The 23,604-nt window shown below is 39.5% G+C and overlaps 1 protein-coding gene across 1 annotated transcript in view; it reads left to right on the top strand.

Moving 5' to 3' along the window:
- The first annotated feature begins 253 nt into the window (after nt 1-253).
- The window catches only part of LOC126237515 (F-box/WD repeat-containing protein 10-like), a 679,603-nt gene continuing 656,252 nt past the window's right edge, over nt 254-23,604 (top strand). Inside the window, exon 1 of the mRNA XM_049947683.1 lies at nt 254-324. Within this exon, the coding sequence (XP_049803640.1) occupies nt 272-324 (53 nt within the window). The 5' untranslated portion in view covers nt 254-271. The remainder of the gene's footprint in view (nt 325-23,604) is intronic.

Below are 23,604 nucleotides of genomic sequence, written 5' to 3'. Positions count from 1 at the left end.
TGAATGTCACCACATTAGTACTTTTCATTTTCTATTGGAAACAATATGTAAATGTATTTATGATGAATTGATTGTTCCAGGATTAATAGGACGAATGCAATTAAATGTTGCTGACAAGAAAAGTGTAAATGTAAGAGTGAAGTTGTATCAATATTTAGTGAGATTTTATTCTCTGAAAGCTTGGTTTATTCGAATAAGTTGGTATAGAAAATGTTACTATGTAATGGATCTCATAGCAATTACACAGGATTTTTCTGTGGTTCAAAAACTCATGAAGAATATTGATTCAGGGATTTTTAAGGATTACTCCTATCTCAAAAGTCAGTAAGTATATTATTATATTTACATGTTATGATTTTCTCTGTAAGAGCTTTTGATGAGAGAACGGTTTACTCAATGTGACATAATTATTAGCATTTTTACTGGCTGCACTTGGGATCACAAGAGTTGTAGAAAACACTAAAATATCTCCCACATTTGAACCATATTTCGTCAATATGTTTACAGTACATAAATATAAATTATGTAGAGATCATGCAATATTTTCTGAGAAAGTTCTCTCAAAGAAAAAAAAAATGCTTTTGATGAAATAATTTAGATCTTTGCAGCTAATAATTATTGAACTGACCTGTTTTATATTTTGATTTTTCATTTTTCAGTCAATATATTTTGTACCATATGTTTAATGAAAGGCATTTCTGGTCAATTAGGATGTAAAGATAGTGACTTAGATATTTCTAATATGAGTAACTCTGTCAGAGTAAGGATGAAGGTTGGATGATTAAAACTGGGTGGCATGTAGAGACTCGGACTTGGGACCTTTGCCTTTCACAGATGAGTGCTCTGCTGAATGAACTACCCAAGTACGACTCACAACCTGTCCTCGCAGCTTTAGGTCCGTCAGTACCCCATCTCCTACATTCTAAACATCACAGAAGCTCACTCACATGACTGGTACTACTGGAAGAAAGGTTATTGCAGGGACATGGCTGAGCCATTGCTCTGGAGATGTTTCCAGAATGAGATTTTCACTCTGCAGTGGAATGTGCACTGATATGAAACTTTCTGGCAGATTAAAACTGTGTGCCAGACGGAGACCCAAACTCGGGACCTTTACCTTTTGTGGGAAAGTGCTCTACCAACTGAGCAACCCAAGCATGATTAACGGCCTGTCCTCAGAGCTTTACTTCCACCACTACCTTATCATCTACTTTCCAAAGTTGACAAAAGCTCTTCTATAAAATTTTGAGGAGTAGCACTTTCGCAAGAAAGGGTATTGCAGAGATGTGGCTTAGCCTCAGCTGGGGGTTGTTTACGGAATGAAATTTTCACTCTGCAGTGGAGATACACTGATATGAAACTTCCTGGCAGATTAAAACTGTGCTGAACCAAGACTCGAACTCTGGACCTTTGGCTTTTGTGGGAAAGTACTCTACTGACCGAGCTTCCCAACCATGGCTCACGATCCAGCTTCACAACTTTACTTCTGCCAGTACCTCCGGAGTTCCAGTCCTGAAAGTCTCGCAGGAGCTGCTGTGAAGTTTGGAAGGTAGGAGGTGAGATACTGGCAGAAGTAAAGCTGTGAGGACAGGTCACAAGTCGAGTTGTGCCCTGGTAGCTCAATCGGTAGAGCACTTGCCTGCGAAAGGCACAGGTACTGTATTCAAGTCTCGGTCTGGCACACACTTTTAATTTTCCAGAAAGTTTTATATCAGCGCTCAACCCAATGCAGACTGAAAATTTCATCCTGGAACACTTTGTTGTTTATGTACAAGTATATAGTTCCGCATTTTCATAGTTGCCCATAAAGGGCAATATTATATCTGTAAGAGATTTTTTTGCATTGTTTTAATAAACAATTGGAGTTGTTTAGTCTTGTTATATTCTATAAACATTTTCATCATTATGCCTCACAGAGTATGGAAACAGGTTGAGAAAAATAATAAACTGTCTCCATCAACATCTACGTGACACTCTGCAGTTCACATGTAAGTGCCTAGCAGAAGACTATTTTTCTACTCTCCTGCTATTAAACAGTGTGAGGGAAAAACACATGCTTAAATCTTTTCTGTGCATACTCAGTGTTCTCTTATTTTTTATGATTATTATTTATCACTATGCAAGTAAGCCCCCCATGAACCATGGACCTTACCATTGGTGGGGAGGCTTGCGTGCCTCAGCGATACAGATGGCCGTACCATAGGTGCAACCACAACGGAGGGGTATCTGTTGAGAGGCCAGACAAACATGTGGTTCCTGAAGAGGGGCAGCAGCCTTTTCAGTAGTTGCAGGGGCAACAGTCTGGATGATTGACTGATCTGGCCTTGTAACATTAACCAAAACGGCCTTGCTGTGCTGGTACTGCGAACGGCTGAAAGCAAGGGGAAACTACGGCCGTAATTTTTCACGAGGGCATGCAGCTTTACTGTATGATTAAATGATGATGGCGTCCTCTTGGGTAAAATATTCCGGAGGTAAAATAGTCCCCCATTCGGATCTCCGGGCGGGGACTACTCAAGAGAATGTCGTTATCAGGAGAAAGAAAACTGGCGCTCTACGGATCGGATCGTGGAATGACAGATCCCTTAATCGGGCAGGTAGGTTAGAAAACTTAAAAAGGGAAATGGATAGGTTAAAGTTAGATATAGAGGGAGTTAGTGACGTTCGGTGGCAGGAGGAACAAGACTTTTGGTCTGGTGATTACACGGTTATAAATACAAAATCAAATAGGGGTAATGCAGGAGTAGGTTTAATAATGAATAAAAAAATAGGAGTGCGGGTTAGCTACTACATACAGCATAGTGAACGCATTATTGTGGCCAAGATAGACACAAAGCCCATGCCTACTACAGTAGTACAAGTTTATATGCCAACTAGCTCTGCAGATGGTGAAGAAATAGATGAAATGTATGACGAGATAAAAGAAATTATTCAGGTAGTGAAGGGAGACGAAAATTTAATAGTCATGGGTGACTGGAATTCGTCAGTAGGAAAAAGGAGAGAAGGAAACATATTAGGTGAATATGGATTGGGGGTAAGAAATGAAAGAGGAAGCCGCCTTGTAGAATTTTGCACAGAGCATAACTTAATCATAGCTAACAATTGGTTCAAGAATCATAAAAGAAGGTTGTATGCCTGGAAGAATCCTGGAGATACTAAAAGGTATCAGATAGATTATATAATGGTAAGACAGAGGTTTAGGAACCAGGTTTTAAATTGTAAGACATTTCCAGGGGCAGATGCGGATTCTGACAACAATCTATTGGTTATGAACTGCAGATTGAAACTGAAGAAACTGCAAAAAGGTGGGAATTTAAGGAGATGGGACCTGGATAAACTGAAAGAACGAGAGGTTGTAGAGAGTTTCAGGGAGAGCATAAGGGAACATTTGACAGGAATGGGGGAAAGAAATACAGTAGAAGAAGAATGGGTAGCTCTGAGGGATGAAGTAGTGAAGGCAGCAGACGATCAAGTAGGTAAAAAGACGAGGGCTAACAGAAATCCTTGGGTAACAGAAGAAATATTGAATTTAATTGATGAAAGGAAAAAAATATAAAAATGCAGTAAATGAAACAGGCAAAAAGGAATACAAACGTCTCAAAAATGAGATCGACAGGAAGTGCAAAATTGCTAAGCAGGGATGGCTAGAGGACAAATGTAAGGATGTAGAGGTTTGTCTCACTAGGGGTAAGATAGATACTGCCTACAGGAAAATTAAAGAGACCTTTGGAGAGAAGAGAACCACTTGTATGAATATCAAGAGCTCAGATGGCAACCCAGTTCTAAGCAAAGAAGGGAAGGCAGAAAGGTGGAAGGAGTATATAGAGGGTTTATACAAGGGCGATGTATGTCATTCCTCACAATAATTGACAAACATTTTGCATGATACTACAGAGTATAGTAAGTGAGTCATTCCTCATGATAATTAACAAACATTATGCATGGTAGTACAGAGTATAGTAAGTGAGCCATTCCTCATGATAATATTGTTATGTAACAGATCATATTTGCATATAAGTAAGTGTTCACAACTTTGAGTGCTGATATATAGCAGAAAGGAAAAAGAAAAGAATTACATAAGTAGATGTTCACCATTTGGACAACAATACACAACCAAGTCAGACATAGATAAATAATGTAGTATGGTAGAGTATAGTAGCATTTATTAACGCAGAAATGTTAGCTTGTTTCCTGGATCCTCCTATAAAATAGACTTTAGTCACTTAATAGGCTGACACGGTAAATGAGAAGGGACTCAGTGATAGAGACATATGTGCATGGACAGTGGGTAGGATAGCTTGGTACTCTGATGAGAAGTAAGACATGAAATAGAAGATTCGGAGTGTTGGAGCTGAAGAAGAAAAGATGACAGACCCCAAAGACAGGAAACCCCCCTACCCCCCTTCCCCAGGACCACTGCTGTTCCAGTATTTCACTGTGACACCGGAGGGAGAAGAGTGTTCAGCATTCCCTGCAGAACGGACTTGCCACAGCTTCACTTTCACAGGCCCCGAAAATTAACCCCAACACTCCCTACTGACTGATCGATGAAGGGTAAACAATCAACATTCTGCCAGACAAAGTAAATGACATGTTTAACACTAAGTTGGTCAATACAAGAAACAAATGCTGGATACAACCATGTGACTTACTAGCAATCCCCCTAATACCTGATTTTGATTAAACATAATTAATTAGATACATATGAAAATACAGAAACCTGTGTCATTACTGATACATAGACATGGGAAATCGAAACTGAGGTACAGAATTATTATGTTACCCATTATGTTTGATGCAGCTCAATCATAATTAGTACATAAACATGAAAATATAGAATTAAGGTAGCCAAATACATTGAATTACAGCATATACCATGTCAATAAATAAACAAAGTCAATTGCCTCTTTGGGCAGATCATCCAAGTGTTATAATGTTTACATTATGTGAAGTACTTTCTTATGTATCAATATATTTGCTAAACACCACAAAGTCAAGTGTGATAATGACAAAAGAAATTTTTGTTACACTTTCAAAATTAAGCAGGAGGCAGGTCTGAGATATAAAATTAAAGTTACTGGAATCTCAGCCAAGTGATATACAAATTCCCTTTCCAATTGACAAGGCATATATAAGTCTTACTTTAAGTTCAAGTACATATTTCATGTATTTATAGTGTTATAAAATTTTATTTAAAGCAAAGATATATATGTTTTTTGAGTGGTAGTATGTATAAATATGCAGTGGTTAGCAGAGTGATAGAATAAGTTATAGTCATGATATTGCTATTAATAACAGCTGGGGTAGGCTGTATGCCACAAGAAAGCAGTTTACCTCTTGGACAATGAATGATTACAGTGAATTAGGTTGCATGTGACAGCACTTCACGGTATAATATATGTCAATACATTGCTAGTTCTAACTTTGTTGCCATAAGTTATAGATCTAATTAAAATAAATATTTTTCTTTTGAAAGGAAAAGAGCATTCATAACGTGTGGTTACTGAGGACTGTGTTGCATGTAACAGTATATCATTGTATTAAGTATAGGCGGAAGATATTACAAGCAGCAGCACATACGGATAAACTCTCGTAAACTTGAGAATACATTGACAGTGGGTGATTAAAAAGAATTATGTTACATGTAACAGTATATCATTACATTAAGTCTAGATAGATCAGATTAAACAAAATGACTATAGCGTGCACATATCAAGTGAAAGTGGTTGTCAAGCAGCTTACAAGAAACAGTAATTGTTAGTCTTTCAGACATCTAGTTTCATGGAAGAATTAAGTCAGTTGAAATACATCAAGACATAATGACTGTACCATTTGCAGGATCAAAAGTCCTTACTTATTTATAAGTCAAACTCAGACTTCAGAATAACTGAATTGACATGAACATTTCAGGTTAGGAAATCACAAGGATGGATAGAAGGATTTGCCCACAACAACTGTCAAAGGCATCATGTTCTCGTAGCTTAGATGTAGTCATTCTGAATTTTCACCCTTTTTCAGTGGTAACTGTGAGTCAACATGGTCACATGTAACTTTAGAGTTCAGTTTACATTGGTAAATTGACTATCAGCAGGTTACTTCCAGAACACATACTGCTCAACAACTAGTTGACAGAATTCTCGTTATCATCACCACATTTCACATAATTCAGGATCATCAGATCCGACAGCTCGGAAAATTGGGCATAGGTAAGGCAAATTCCAATATTGGTTAAGGCAATGGGTAAAGTACCACTGGTTACATGTGAGTGGGTCAAAATTAGGAGAAAAATGGTTAGTTCAGCCATTCTAAAGGTATGATAAATATATATTTCCTCATCAATTACGTATTAATGAATCAACTAGACTTCAATTGAAAGTAGATGTCTGCAAGAACCATAACTATACCATGAATACAAATCCTCATCTTTAGTTTTTCCTTTGCTATCATTACATCTGAATCGTTAGTGGTCATCAGAGTATTTTCAATAAGATAATGGAGAAATTTAACCAGTTTTCATTAAGAATCAAATTGTAAGCTAGTCTAAGCACTGACTTGCTGTAACATACAGCAGTATTGAACAATATGTAACTCAAACATTTTGTATTGCATGAAGTTGGTAGCTGAGCTGTTTTTTCAGATTTGTGTAGACATTGTGACAAAGAACAACTCATATCAATGCTAAGGAGATAGCATGACATATACAGATACCAGACATGTAGCAAAATCATCCCTATCTTATAGTACTAAGATGGCAAAAGAATAATTAAATGAAACTACCAATGGTTGATCATAATGGTCATTGAAGCAGTAGAAATAACATGAAAATAAAACTGTGTGTATCTCAAATTCTGGGAAAACACTTCTGTCCCAATAACTATCTCCAACATAAAATTCCATTTTCTTCATACTACACAGATGGAACCAATCAAGTAATACAAACATAATAAATTTCATTCTGAGAAACATTCCTTTGCCAATTACACAGTAGATCCAAGGACAAGATCATGACATAGAGTATTTTCATACTTGATAGTAAATCAATGTCTATCCAGTGACTTTCATGTAATAGATATAGTAACAGGACAAACCAAATGAGAACACATATATAAGTGAACTTCACACCACTCTAAACATTTTCTCAACTTTTCACAAAATCATCAGCACAATGAGAATATCAGCACAATGAGAGTATTATATCCAAAACGTAATGTCACAGAGCTTCGTTATAATTACACAGACATAATAAGTAAATATCACATCAACTCTCCTCAGAATTCATACATATGTTGCTTTGTCACATTTTCTGACTACCTGTATTCATTCAAACAACATAATCATTGACATACTAACTATTGGAGGATGTGGATAATGGAAGGAAGGTCAGTTTGGACAGAAAAGTAAGAGAGGATGTGACTTGAAAAGGAAAGGGTCACACCAGCTCGGAACCTTGGGTTCGCCACCCCCAAATTTCAAAAAGAGTTGCAACCTCCTGAGAAAAAAACAATTCTTGTGATGTTATATGAGTGATCAAGGTTGTCTGTATAATTTCAGTTTGTAATATTCCTGAGTCCAAATAATCTTTTGGACTTAGGATATGCAAGTCTGTATGCATTTAGATGTGGGTTTTCAACAATTTCAAAAGGTTGTATATAAATATCAAAAAATTTCTTTATTTCTCTGTTTAGTGCTTTAGATTTGGTGTAACTTTTTGTCAAAACTAGATCTCCAACTTTGAATTCTGTGTTTTTATTTGTTTGTCATACCATTTCTTTCTTTTTTCATAATAATCTTTCATAGGTCTTCTAACTACCTCCTCTCTTTCCGCTGCTGGAAACTCTATATAAGTTCTTTGATAAGGAAAGGCGGTTTTTGGTCAAACATGATCTCATAAGGAGAGTATCCTGTGGTGGTATGTTGTGGGCTATTCATAATATCTTCAAATTCATTAATATAACTTAACCAATTTGTGTGATCTTTCTGACAGTAAGTTCTACATAATCTACCAATTTCCCTCATATACCATTCAGTTGGGTTACATTTAGGTGAATAGGATGATGATAACATATGTCTGATGTTATATTCTTCTGCAAATTCCTTCCAAAATTTTGTAGTAAATTGACTCCCATTGTCAGATAAAATTGCTTTTGGTATACCTATTTTAATGAAGTAATCTTTTACAAATTTAGTAGCTATTTTCTTACTAGTTGCTTTCTTTAAAGGATAAAATTTCACATATTTAGAAAATAAATCTACAATGACAAAAATATATTGAAATCCTCCTTTAGGTCTTAGAAGTTGACCATACAAATCTGTTGTAGGAGACGAGGTACTGGCAGAAGTAAAGCTGTGAGTACGGGGCGTGAGTCGTGCTTGGGTAGCTCAGTTGGTAGAGCACTTGCCCGCGAAAGGCAAAGGTCCCGAGTTCGAGTCTCGGTCTGGCACACAGCTTTAATCTGCCAGGAAGTTTCAAATCTGTTCTTACCAAGTCCAACTGTTTATGTGGTACCACACTTTGTAAAAGTCCCTTGTTTCTTTTGTTACTAACTTTTGTTCTTTGACATCTGTCACAGCAGGGAAGTAAGGCCCTAAGTCTCCCAGACATGTTATGAAAATGTATACATTCTTGTAACTTTTGAATACATTTCAATGCAACACAGTGTCCGAAGCTTTCATGTGTGTCTTTTATCAAAGCATTTAAGTGAGAATCTGGCCAGCAAACTTTCCAAGCATCACTGTCTGGGATATGTCTATAAAATAGAATACCGGTACCTTTGAAGACCTGGTAGTACATTTGTACTTTCTCATGACCTTTGTTCCCTAGATAACTCTTAACAAGCTTCCAATACTCATCACCATTTTGATATCTTCTCAATTGATTACAAATTTTCCTAATTTCACTTTCCTCTTTGACATCTTTGAAATACATTATTTTAAATTTTTTCTCCTGACCACTGTTTTCATTATCATTTCCATTCCCCACCGGCATTGTTGACAGGGCATCAACAGTGACATTTTCCTTTCCCTTTATAAAATGAACTGTGTATTTGAACTGCTGTAAGAACATTGACCACTTGGTAATTCTCCCATGATACAATTTACACTCTTGTAAGTAAGTTAATGTTTTATGATCTGTATAAACTTTGACTTCATGTCCAAAAATTTTTAAATGTTTTGAATCCCCATACAATTGCCAAAAGTTCCTTTTCAGTTATCATGTAATTTCTCTCATGTTTTTGTAAGGTTCCGCTTGCAAATGCTATAGAATGATGTTCAATTTTCCTGTTAATTTCTCTCTCTTGGAATAAATGTACCCCCCAGCCCATAATCACAACTGTCTGTCATCAAACAAAATGGTAAAGATAAATCAGGTCTATAAAGGATTTCACTTTCTACCAACTCCTTAATTTTATCAAAATATAATTGGCATTTATCAGACCAATCCCACACTGCATTTTTGTTAACAGGTTGTTCAAACATGGTGCCTGTGTTTTCACATATTTTTGATAGAAGTTTACTAATCCAAAATAAGACTTTAAATCTCTTTTTTTCTAGGTTTTGACAATTTTACGATGGCCTCTATCTTTTCTCCATCAGGCAAAATCCCTTTTTCATTTATGCAATGGCCAAGAAATTTTAATTGTTTCATTGCAAATTTACATTTTTCTAATTTCAAAGTCATACCCCCCCCCTGTCTCAATTTCTCTCCAACTTCCTTAAAAGTCGAATATGTTCCTCCCAGGTCTTACTTGATACCAAACTGTCATCCACATAAATAATTAATTTTTCCAAGAGTTCTTTAACCAAAACAAAGGCCAATCCCCTAATAAATTCTGCCACAGATACATTTAAACTGAATGGTACAACACAGTATTGAAAACATTTCCCATTAAACAAGAATGCAGTGTATTTTCTAAAATCACTTTCTAGTTCAATCTGATGAAAGCCTGAAGTTAAGGCACGGCTAGTCATATATTTTACATTTTCAAACTTATTTAGTAGTTCATGTATACTTTCAGGGTGGTCTGTTTCTCTGTCCTAATATTTGTTCAGATGTCTACAGTCAAGCACTAAACGAATACCCCTATCTTGTTTCGAAACTACCACTAATGGATTTTTGTAAGAACTACAACTTCTTTCTATTATTTTCCAGTTTTCCACTTTCTGAAGTTCTCTTTCTACCTCCTTTCTTTTACAGATGGGGATAACATATGGTTTTATGAAGAATGGGTCATGAGCTTTCAATTTTAGCCTGCATTGGTATGCTTTTACTCTACCAAGTTTTACACCAAAAATATCATTATAATCCCACAAAAAATCTTCAAGCTCTCTCCTGTTCTTCGCATTAAGGCTTTCAGTTTCAGACACTTTCTTTGCTACCAGTTCACTGTAATAATCAACACTATCCGCATTAATACCAAATTCTTCCCCTTCCTCACAATAACCATCACCTTTAGTCTCTTGCATCCCTCTAATCAGACTACTTAGACCATGATCTTCCATTACAATACTCGTTTCCCCATGAATTCCAATTTTTGGTTCAATAAATGTTATTTTCATGTCAACCCAGACAAAATTTACTTTAGCCTTAACAATCCAGTTCATACTTAGTATCAAGTTTTCATTCAAATCATTGATTACTAAATATCCTTGTATAAATTGTACATTATTAATCTTAAATTGAAGTAAGACTTCTCTGGTAATCAACTTGCTGCTTTTTCCTGTTGCCCCTTTTATCCTTACCCCTGTTACTGGAAATTCTGTGCAATTTTTAGTATTTTTGATCCTGTCTCTTAGCTTTCTTGATATTTCTGTAATTGGGCTGCCTGTATCCAGAAGAGAGTTTCCTATCCAATCATAAATCTGTACTACAATATATGGACTTCCAAGTTCTTTACCCATTTCATTGACCTCATTTTCAAATAACAAATCCTCTTCTATGTCCCGAAAATTCACCCCTTTATCACAATCACTACCTTTTACTACAGACTCTACACATTTACTAATCATATTTCTACCAGGAGACTGTTCCACATTTTTCATAGCACTATTATCATCTAAGTACACACTTTGATAAATTTCACTTCAGACCTTACAGTATGATCACCATACTGAAATTTGCTTCTATAGTCACTTACTACACTTGGTACTCTATCACTAATTAGATATTCTCGTCCATATTCACTAACATATTCAGACACAATATCACTAACATCAACTGGCAACATTAATCTATCAGGCACCGCTGTTCTGGTTTCTAACTCATTACTCGAACACACACCAGAATTTCCAGAATCATTCAGCATCAAACCATCAACTTTAACTTCTACATGTACCATCCCATCTAATTCTGTAAGTAACATATCATCATCAACATCATTATCATCATCATCTGAGACATTCTCATCACGAACATTTATCATCACACCAAACTCATTTCTCTTGTCACGTACTTCTTCAACAATCTCAACACTGTGACCACTCTCTTCTATGACATCCTCATGTTTCTGTCTATTATCTACGGGAATTTTGTCTGGAATTACAGTGTGATTCTTATTTTCACTGCCAAGTACATGAACAACAGCTTCCACACATACAGCACCAGTATCAGCTTTTTCACTCATTTCACAGTCACTCAACATTCTCACTAAACCATACTCAACAGAGATGTTCTCATTACTATCAACAGCTGCTACTGCATTACTACTGTTAAAGAAACTTGTCAAAGTATTCTCTTTTAATTCAAATTCAGATTTTCTACTTTCTTGTTCATCTTTGTTTTCAAATAAGAAATTTTCCCAAAATGCCCTATCAAACTTTATTTTATTCACTTCAGATTGTATACTGGGTACAAAATCTTGATATGTCCTATTTGTCCTACCTCTTCCCCTTCTGATGTTACCACAGTGTGCCTGATTATAATCCCCATATCTATTTGCCTCATTTTGCCAGGCTCCGAAAGACGCAGAGCTTAGTTTACCAGATCATTTCTTCTATTTTCAAAATTATTAGTATTGTTTCCCTGATTTTGCCCCCACTGCCTATTTCCTGGTTCAAAATTCCTATTCTCTGGTCTCTGCCTACCATTTCTCTCTCCATTTCTTCTGTCATCATTTCTGAAACTACTGTTAAAATGATCATTGAAAGCTCTGTTATTGTTATTCCTGCTTTTATCTGATCTGTCATTATATCTGTCATTTCTTTCCCATGCTAAGTCCAATTTATCTACATATCTAAGAAACTGTTCAATAGTGTCATCAGGTCCATAGACAAGACTCCACTGAACTCTAATTGGAAGTCTACATTTCAATGCAGCAATTTGGATCATTTCATCATGTGGTTTGTCAAGATGTACTAAAGTTCTTAGCTGTTGTTCACAAAAGGTTTTCATGCAACCACTACCATGCTTGAAGTATGGACCATTCAAACATTCTGACTTAATTCTGGCTTGTCTAATCTCTGGACAAAATTTGTTCATGAAAGCCCATTCTACCTCATTAAACGACATTTCAGGTTTGATTGCTTGGTTCGCCCATGACAAAGCCTCCCCATCTAAAATCTTTTAAAAAACTTAATTTTCAAATTATCGCTCATTTTATTTTCAAAGTTATCTTTTATCTGGTACATGAAATCAACTGGACGTATGTTCCCTTCCCCTGAAAATGTTTTAACATTGACATTGTTCCAAAATGGATTGTAATTACTGAAAGATTTTGTAACAATGGAATCTTCAATTTCTTGGAATTTTGATTTGAAGTTGAAATTTTGCATAAACAAATACCTACATCTTTTAATTCTGCGAAATTGTCATTTGCAATTTTTGTGAAATTTTGTGTACTATTCCTGGTTTCTGAAAAGTTCTTTACAACTTCTTTACCAAATTCTTTTAATTGTTGCACTTCTGCTGTTGAAAATTTTTTGAAACTATTCACAGAATCTAACCTCTGTTCAAATTTTTTGTGTTCCTATTTTAAGGTACTAATTTCCCCTTCTATAATTGACACATGCCTACTTTTTCCCAGTATCTTTCTAAACTCTGCTTTGTCTCACGAATTTGGTTTCCATGCTTGTCTAATTTTTTATCGATTGAATCAAGAAAAGTTTTTTGTTCATCAATTGATCTGTTTTGTTCATCAATCGATTTTCCGATTGACCTTTTTTGTTCATCCATTGATCGTTTTTGCTCTTCCATAAGCTGAACTAACCTATGATACATTAGGTTCAAATCCATGAGTGGGTGAACATACACTACTGTGATCAGTGTCCTCTCCCATGTTATCTATTTCCTGGTTTGTTGTACTAAGACCTGCATTGTTATCAGTAACATCTATGTTATTTTTCATGTTTCCATTAACCTCCCCATTATAGTCAACTTCCCTATTATTCTCCATATTAACAACCGCAGTCAAAATTTACCACAAGTAAACTAGCAAATAAATTTTGTACTCACAGTTAGTTCTCCAAGTTGCAATTTCACATAAGTATCATTAAGTCCTTTATAATGTTACTCACTTTCTTCGTTGTTCAGTTGTCCAAAAAATGGAATAATATTTCAACAAGTGAATTAACTCTGAAACAAAATCCAAGATTAGTTTACAGAATTACATTTGTGGCGCCAGTGAGGTCGACACCAGCATCGATACACGTTTGTCTCTAGACTCCAAGCATCGTCTTTGGACGCTAAGCTAAGATTATCTTTGCTCTCTTCCACCATAGGCAGTTCTTTGTAAGCCTTGCTTGTGAAAATAGGTGAATAAATGAAGTACCATTAAAAAGGTGTTGTTTGGTGTAACTAACCCGAACATCCACCTCACTGGTGCCCCCGAGTTGTAACGTCTTCCGTTTCCACCGTTTAACTGTGTCTGCGGCCTCCGCATCAGTTATTTTTGTGTGTATTACATTGACACAGCATTTGAACAATGACTTTAGCCCAATGCCTAACGTTGGATTTTGTGATCGACATGCATCATGTTGTGGGTGATGTACACCCACCATGACTGCAACACGATGCCTCTCACTCGACGATTACTACAATTTCGCCGGACGTTTTGAAGCCTGCAACAATAAGTGAGGTTAGGAGTGTGCATGACTCTGGCTATCAGACACCTTTGTTCCCACCACATGTGCCCTCCCTCATTGACGGTGCAGTTACCTCTTACGGATCTCTGCGCAGTGCGGGACCAATGCCCATTTCTGCAAATGCTTCGTTGGACAACCTACCACCACCAGGACAATGATTTGCCATGGCGCAATCCATGCAGCACCATGGGGATTCCTGCCACATGGCCGGAACTGCTTTGTTCACAGGTCTACCTCCTCAGCATCCGACCAAGCCCGTGCCTGCCTCGGTTCAGCATCAGCACATGGCTTCCTCCTTCGATACCTCGGCCTGCAACAGGAACAGTTACTTGTTATCTGTGCCTGACCTCCACCTCTGTCCCTCTGTTATGCCTCAGTGTTTTGTGCCATGACATTCACCTTATCTGCACACCGTTTTGAGTGGAGTGACTATGAACAGCGAACATTCACACATTCTGTCCGACATTCGACATAATTTTCCACACTGTGCTTCAGGACAGCCTGCACATCCACAGCCTCCCTGCGACACAGGTGGCCCCGGCTCTGATCGTACGTCAAGCTTTCCGCAGACTAACACGTATTCTCAAACTTTGAACTTTTTCTCACCTGTTGCCCGTGCGCCAGCTCCAGTCGAGCTTCCGCTACCGTTCTCAGCACATCTCGGTGCATCACCTGCGTCAGTCTTCCGTGACACATCAATCCAAACACACCTGCAATGTGTTGAGCTTCTGCAACCGCAATCGACACATTATGGTGTCTCACCTGCGTCGGTCTTCCGCGTCGCAACGGAAACCGCTCAACCACAACGTATCACCTTCACGCTGTCTCCCGAACAGCCATCGTTGCCTCATCCCCTGGAGGCGCATGCTCCTGGAATACTACAGCAACAACAGCTCGTTTCAGGCAGTGCCCCAATGAACTCAACTCAACCTGTTCTTCTGAACATTCTAAAATGCTTACCGACGCTGCCGCTGTTTAATCCCGACAGAGCTACAACCTGGTTCAAAATTGTGGACGAAGTGTTCGACCATTACAAACTTGACGAGTCAACCAGGTTTCTGTGCCTCATCACCCACCTGCACGACCAGGAGGACTTGATTGCCGACCTGGTCGATGCCCCGGACTCATCTACCTGGTACACTCTAGCCAAAGAGACAGTTCTACATCGGCACGCTCAACTGAGGCAGCAATAAGGCAAGTGCTCCATGTCAAGCAATTGAACCCTCTGCCAGTAGCTGGTCTACACCCATACATATGACACCCAAGAAAGACGGGTCCTGGCGCATGTGCGGAGACTACCGTCAACTAAACGCACGAACAATTATGGACACCTACCCCATACCCAACATTGCCGACTTTACCAATTACATCGCAGGTGCGACCATGTTCTCTGTCATTGATTGCAAACAGACCTACCACCAGATCCTCATGGCACCTGAAGACATTGAGAAGACAGCAATCACCATCCCGATTGGGTTATTTCAGTTTCGATTCATGTCCCTCGCTCTGAAAAACGCAACCCAGACCTGGCAACGCTTCATCAACGAAGTGCTATTCGACCTAAAATTCTGCTTTGCGTATCTTGATGACATTCTTGTGTTCAGCTGCTCAGTCGAGGGCAACATTCAACACGTGCAAAATGTTATGAACACTGTCGTGGCAGCAGGCATTGAGACCAACCAGGACAAATTGCAGCTACATCAACCCGCTGTCACTTTTCTTGGTTTTCGGGTCTCTGCCGATGGCATTTCACTGCCCCCTGAGAAAGTACAAACAATACTAAACCTACCCAGACCTTGGTCATTCAAAGATCTTGGGCGCTTTCTGGGCACGGTTAATTATTATCATCAACATCTACCTCGGGCTGCGGAGATCCAGGCTCCACTGACGGACGCCTTGGCAGGCACCAACACTTCTGGTTCTCGGCCCGTTCCATGGACCCCTGCTGTGACTGACTCTTTCACTGCCCTCAAAAATCTTGCTGAGGCCTGCATCATCACACATCTTCATCCCAATGCGCAGCTTTTCATCACCACAGACGCGAGCGATACTGCCATTGGTGCTGTCCTTAGCCAGACAATTGACAGCCAAACTTCACCTCTGCAGTTCTTCTCGCGCAAGCTCACCAATGCACAACGGAAATATTCTGCAGTTGACAGGGAGTTGCTCGCAGTCTACGAAGTGATCAAGCATTTTAAGACTGACGTTGAGGGACGCCCTTTCTATGTTTTAACGGACCACAAACCCCTGGCTGCGGCCATTACAAACCCGCCAGCTGACCCGCCTCCTCGCCGCTTCAGATGCACGGACTTCATATCTCAGTTCACCACCGATGTCAGACACATAAAGGGTGCTGACAATATAGTTGTGATTTACTTTCACGAGTTGACACCGTCCATTTGCTGTTCGACCTCTCTCAACTGCCTAACCTCCAACCCGCCGACTAGGAAGCACAAAACCTGATTTCAGACTCTACTTCTTCACTCCACTTCGTCCGCACCACTGTCCCTGGCATTTCTGGTGAGATCAGGTGTGACGACAGTACGGGCACGTTACGCCCCCTCATCCCAAACACGCTCCATCGAGCTGTCTTCAATGCGTTGCGTAATTTAGCCAAACCCGGTGTTTGTGCGTCTGCCTGCCTTGTAGTGGAGCACTTTGTGTGGAGAAATGTCAACAAGGACTGCCAGCAATGGGCACGCTCCTGTGTCGCGTGCCAATGCTGCAAATACACAAGCACACTTCAGCCCCCCCCACCCCCCCTCCCCCCCTTGGCTCCTTTTCGATCCCTCCTGGGCGTTTCCAGTATATTCATATTGACATTGTCGGCCCTCTACCCCCCTCTAACGGCTCTCATTATGTTCTCTTGTTTATCAACCGAACAACTCGCTGGGTCGAGGCTGTTCCCCTCCCCAATATTACGGCAGAAACTGTTGCTCGAGCTTTCCTCGAGTCATGGGTATCGCGTTTCGGATGTCCAGCTATCATCACGACTTACCAGGGCAGACAATTTGAGTCGGCCCTGTTGAATAAGATTTGTATCATTTGCGGCATCTGGAGCGTCCATACCACAGCATATCAACTGCAGAGTAACAGACTAGTCGAGCGCTGGCACAGCACTTTCAACGTGGCTATTTGATGCCACGACCCTCTATGGATGGAGGCCCTTCCGCTTGTGCTACTCGGCATTCGTGCGATCTATAAGGAAGACCTCAAAGGCGTAATAGCTGAGTTCGTATACTGCCAGAACATTGTTCTCCCTGGAGAATTTGTGAGCCCTTCCTCTTCTCTCCCTCAGTCTGACTTACCTTCCTTCGTGGACCGTGTCAGACGCCACTTCGTCAAACTCCATATCCCTCCGTCCGCCAGCCATTCCCGCCCTGAGGTTCACATCCCAAAATCTCTGGACAATTGCGAGTATGTTATGCTCTGAGATGACACTGTCTGTGCTCCCCTCCAACGACCATAAACTGGCCAGTACCAAGTTCTCCGGCGCTCAGCCAACACCTATGACATTCAGTTGAAAGATTTAGCTGTCACAATCTCTCTCAACAGACTTAAGCCTGCTCACATCGAGCCTTCTTCTACCCCTTTCAGGCCACGACCATGCCACTCACTGTCGTGGTTCACGATGATTCGACCACTCCCTCCAGGTCAGACTTACATACTCGATCGAGTGACTTCCAGCTCCAATCGTCGAGCTCTCCTCCGACCTCGTCCCCTTCTCCTGTGTCATGCACTCTGTCGAGTGACCCCATGCCCCCCACGTCTAGCTTACCTACGGTCACGCCCTCGCCACTGGGCCCTTCGCCGGTCCCTTCGACCTCTGCCCCGTCGCCTGCCTCGCCCTGTCGAGGTTTCTCATGCCCCCCATCTTGAACGTGCCCTCACTCGAGGTGTTTGTGCCTGTTCCCCCAGACCTAATCCATGACATCTCTATAATACTACATGATGATACACTGTTCGTCGTGTTTCCCTTCATCTGGTGCTCATGACACAACATCCGCCATTCCCTGCCACCTGGTGAAATGTGTTGCCCTCTCGTCTGACGTCGACCTGGACACACTTCGTGTGTTCGCCATGCCCACCAGAGACATTGTCGTCGTTGTTCCATTCCACTTGCAAACCGCTGGCCTACCTGTCGCTGCATGACCAGCACACCCAGTACGATACTCGGCACGCTCCAACGACTTCAAGGTTCGGTGGCCGAACCTTGCTTCGCGTCATCTACCCACGCAGCTCCCCGATGACGCTGTCGAGCTGACTGTGGCCCGGCTCCCACGGACCACCCCTGCCGACGCCTTGTTCACTCCCCCCCCCCTCCCTCCCGGCCTCTCAAGATTACTCAGTACTGTGGGAGGGGGGAGTGGGGCTATGTGGCGCTGATGAGGTCGACACCAGCATCAATACATGTTTTTCTCTAGACTCCGAGCATTGTCTTTGGATGCTAAGCTAAGATTATGTTTCCTCTCTTCTGCAATAGGCAGTTCTTTGTAAGCCTTGCTTGTGTAAAGAGGTGAATAAATGAAGTACCATTAAAAAGGTGTTGTTTGGTGTAACTGACCCGAACATCCACCTCACATTGTATCTCAGCTCCTTCACCACTTAAAATGTTACTATTGAATTAATTTTGATTAAAGTTAATATTACTCATCGTAGCTGATGATCTGTCACAGCGGAAGATCTGGAAAACAGTGACTGTAGGATTTAACTATAAAGTTAAATGAATATTTAATCCAGTATAATGTTTCAACTGAATATTTATTACAATCTCAAAGTAAATAATAAGCATCTTGACAAATCTGAAATAAGTTGTAACGTACTTACAATAATACACACAAAGTACTGACTCTCCATGCCAATATGGCTGCCCCTATATATATAATCCAAACAATCCCAAACAATCCTCGGCATTGTTATAAAGGATTTTTTAATAAAATTACAATTAAAACTCTCATCCTAAAACAAATGACACATTTCAATAATTACCTTGACTCTTATGTAGTAAACATCTGAGTGAATTCTGGTGTATACATTAATTGAAGCATGTATAAACACTTAGGTATCAAATGTTAACAATACACTTGTTATATTTACTAATTACAGAAGATTCATACCATACAAAATGTTCCTATCAATTAATGGACTTCTACACATTAGTATAATGAAGATTACATAATTATTTTCCTTTTAAATTTTCCACAAGTACATATTTGCATACACCTCTATGTCATAAATTACTGTTTATGGTTAAAATTTATGTGTTTAAATGGGTTTCAATTAGACTGTTACGTTTCAACTGAAACTACAAAATTCCTGGGGCTCATGCTTTCTTGGTCCTGCCCCGTGTCTTACCTGGTGGCACACTGTAAGCGGTCACTCAGTGTCCTACATGTTCTAAGCGGTACTTGCTGGGAAGCAGATCGGACCCCCCCCCCCCCCCCCCCCCTATCTGTTTGTAACAATCCCTTGTCCATTAGAAACTAGACTATGAGTGTTTCATTTATTTGTCTGCATGTCCATCCACCTTACACTGCCTCAATACAGTCCACCATTGTGGCTTCCATTTGGCCACTGGCACTGTTTACACTAGCCTGGTGGAGAGTTTGTATGCAGAAGCTGCTGAACTATGTCATTCTAGTGTGATGTTGTTTTCAGCAGATACGCATGCTGTTTGTCTGACATGCCCTGCCACCCATCCTGTGCTTCCTTTTTTGACGTCTCCCTTGACCACCAGTATGGAGCATGTGCTTCTTCTCTGTTACTTCCCAGAGTTTGCTTTAGATTTCTGCTCTGGTAGCTTAACTGCACACTACCTAGCCACACTCCTGTCAGGCATGAACCCTCGATCATCTTAACTTCGTGTGGTAGCCTGTGGCCATCCTGGACTTCATTCACTTCCTAAGGAAACTACTCCATATTCAATATATTGCTGTAAGTTTCTTGACCTTCATACATGACTTAGTGGTAGCACCTTCATGCACACTGATGGCTCTGAGGCTGCCCATGCTGTCTGATGTGGCTTCATCATTGGCACCGGCCGTTTTAAGTATCGGCTTCTATAACACTGCTGAATATTTACAGGAGACTCTTTACCCTCTAACAGGTCATCCAGTACATCTAGTGGCACAAGCATTTTAATTTCAAATGCTGTGATTCTCTCAGTGCCCTTTAGAGCCTCTGTGTGCTGTACACAGTCCATCCCTCAGTGCAACGGGTCCAAGAAAGCTTTGACTGACACGCTGTTGAGGGAGCCGTTGTGATGTTGGAGGGGTTTTCTGGTCACATTGGTCTGTTGGGAAATGAGGTTGCTGAGACTGCTGCCAAGGCTACAGTCCTTCTACCTCAGCCTGATAGTTCTTCCATTACTTCACATGAAATCTGTATTACCACGTGTCAGCTGGTGGTGTCATTTTGGCATCACCACCGGTCTTCCCTTCACGGGAACGAGCTCCGGGGAATCGAGCCTCTCCCAACAGCTCGTACGACTTCCTCTCGGCCCTCTCGCCGTGAGATCATTTTAGCTCAGTTGCGTATTCGGCATCTCTTTTTAGCCATCACTATTTCTTATGTGGTGATCCCCACCATTTGTGCCCATTGTCATCAACCTTTGACTGTTCACCATTTCCTGACCAAATGTCCATTTTTCAATTGCTTACATTCCAGTATATGTTTGCCGTCTGAGTTATTGGCTGTTTTAGTGAACAACATGTGGGCTGTCGACCGCATTTTACTTTTTATCCATCATAGAAATATTGTTAAGGACATTTAATCTTCAGTTCGTGACCTCCGTTGTCTGTACAGGGTATTTTGTGGACCTATCTCCATGTTCTTAGCTCTCTTTCCTTCCGTCAATTGGGCTTAATGTGTAGTTGCTTTTAAGTTCTTTTTCATATTAGTGTTCCAAGGTGATACGTGGGCACTTGTGACCTCACCAGGTAGGTGAATTGCACTCATCAGCAGGATCACACTTCATAGGTGGAAGATTAGATCACAGCTAAATGGATAGGGTGCATATAGATACTTCTTCCGTGCACTAGTTCAAAGTTAGATCTTATATCGTCAGTCTAATTATGTGCTGCCATGAATGATTGAAATAGTACTATGCAATCTGACTGTTCGACTCTGATTATGTCACTGGTTAATCATACATTTCTGTTGGTAGCAGTCTCTCACTGGCTCATTCAAAAGAAGTTCAGAAACAGCATAATCTTGGCACATTGGATCACTGAACACAGCTGTTGGTTAAAAATTTACAGCAGTCAGCGGAAATTTTATTTCCACTCGATTTCATCTGGGTAAATGTGAAATGCCAACTGTCTTTAGTGCATCAAAATATTCAAGGGCTTAGTAGTAAAATTAATGAACTACTTATGTGCATTGATGAATCAGAGTCATTGAACCAAGTTGATATAATCTGCCTCTCTGAACATCATGTGACCACTGGTATAGATATGTAAACCGTACAGAATTTAAGTTAGCCTCTTACTTCTGTAGACAAAACATGGAGAAAGGAGGAGATGCCACATTGGTTAAAAACAGTTTTAAATTTAAGAATACTGACATTAATAAATTTTGCTTAGAGCAGCATTTAGAAGCATGTGCAAGAGAGATAGAATTTCATAATAGGTCCTTTATAATAGTAGCCATATACAGAGAACCTTCAGGAAATTTCACCCTGTGTATAAATGGTCTTTAAGATTTATTATCTCATCTAAAATTAAAAAAACAAAGAACTAGTGGTTGCTGGTGATTTTAATATAGATGTCCTGAAAAACACTGTCAGTGAACAGTTACTGAAATCAGTTACATTGTCATTCAGTTTAATTTCTATTGTAAATTTCCTAACTAGGGTATACAAATGTTCTTAGACTGTCATTAATAATATCTTTATAGACAATTATAGGCAACTAAGCCACATTACAAAAACAGTTGTAAATGGGCTCTCTGACCATGACATGCAACACCTAAAACTAAATTTTGAAAATTGTCAGGGTAAAACATCTATTAGAACTGAGTAAAGAAGGCCAATAAAATAGCCAAAAACTGAGAAATTTAGGAGATTGCTCAAAGAAATTAATTGGATGGATGTTTACAGCATCCAAGACAAAAATGGAAAATACAAAACATTCATTAATAAAGTTAGCACCTTATTTGAAAATTGTTTTCCCCTGAAGGTAACTCAAATTAAGCAGAAGTCTAATAAGAAACCATGGATCATACAAGGGATAAAGATATCACATGAGACAAAAAGGAAACTCGATCTGATATGTAGGGACACCTTTGATACTAGCATTATAGCTCATTACAAAAATTACTGCAAAATATTGAAGCAGGTGATCTAGAAATCTAAACACCTGCATTATGAGAAGAAGATAAATAAATCCAGCAATAAAATAAAAACAATATGGAATATAGTTAAGTCAGAGACAGGTAGGACCAGAAATGAGGAGGAACAAATAGCTCTAAAAATAAATGGAACCCTGGAAACAAATGCATGTTGTGTTGAAAACCATTTAAACAAGTATTTTGTCTCTGTTACTGATAGCATGGGGTGGTCAGGTTCAGTAAATAATGCAATGGAATATCTCAGACCAGTGCACACAAGCAGTCTCAGTAAAATGGAATTGACACTTACTTCACCCAAAGAAACAGAATCCATCATAAAGTTCTTGAAATCAAAGCATTCTAGTGGTTATGATAATGTATCAACAAAGTTAATAAAAGAGTGTTCATGTGTGCTTAGTCATAAGTTATTTGTGTAATCAATCACTTATCACAGGAATATTCCTGGACTGGCTTAAATATGCTGAAGTTATACGTCTCCACAAGAAAGGGGACAAAGAAATGCCATCAAATTACCAACTGATCTCACTTTTGCCAGGTTTTTCAAAAATATTTGAAAAGGTTATGTTCAAGCATCTACTTAAGCACCTTAGTGAAAATAACATACTGTCAAAGTCACAGTTTGGGTTTCTTAAGGGTTCTGATACTGAGAAGGCTATTTACACTTACCATGAAAATGTCCTTAATTCATTAGACAACAAATTAGAGGCAATTGGCATATTCTGTTACCTATCAAAGGATTTGACTGTGTGAATCACAGAATTCTTTTAAGTAAATTAAAATAATATGGTATCACTGGTAGTGCTGCAAAGTGGTTTCAGTCATATCTTACTAATAGAAAACAAAGGGTGTCATTACGTAACACTTCAGCAGTAGGCAATCGGACATTATCTGACTCGAAAGAAATTACATGTGGTGTTCCCCAAGGTTCCATACTAGGTCCACTACTTCTTCTTGTGTATATTAATGACCTGTCATCTGTTACATTACCAGATGCCAATGTATCTTATTTGCAAATGATACAAACATTGCAATAAACAGTAAATCAAATAAAAATGTAGAAAGGCTAGCTAATCAAATTTTTACTGACAATAATAAGTGGTTCATAGCCAATTCACTGTCATTAAACTTTGAAAAGACCTACTATATGCAGTTCCAAACTTCCAAGAGATTTCCTTCTAG

This window comes from Schistocerca nitens, chromosome 2 (genome assembly GCF_023898315.1).
Source record: "Schistocerca nitens isolate TAMUIC-IGC-003100 chromosome 2, iqSchNite1.1, whole genome shotgun sequence".
In the NCBI taxonomy this organism is placed as follows: domain Eukaryota; kingdom Metazoa; phylum Arthropoda; class Insecta; order Orthoptera; family Acrididae; genus Schistocerca; species Schistocerca nitens.
The sequence above is the reverse complement of the archived record's forward strand: the minus strand, read 5'-3'. Positions and strand labels throughout refer to the sequence as shown.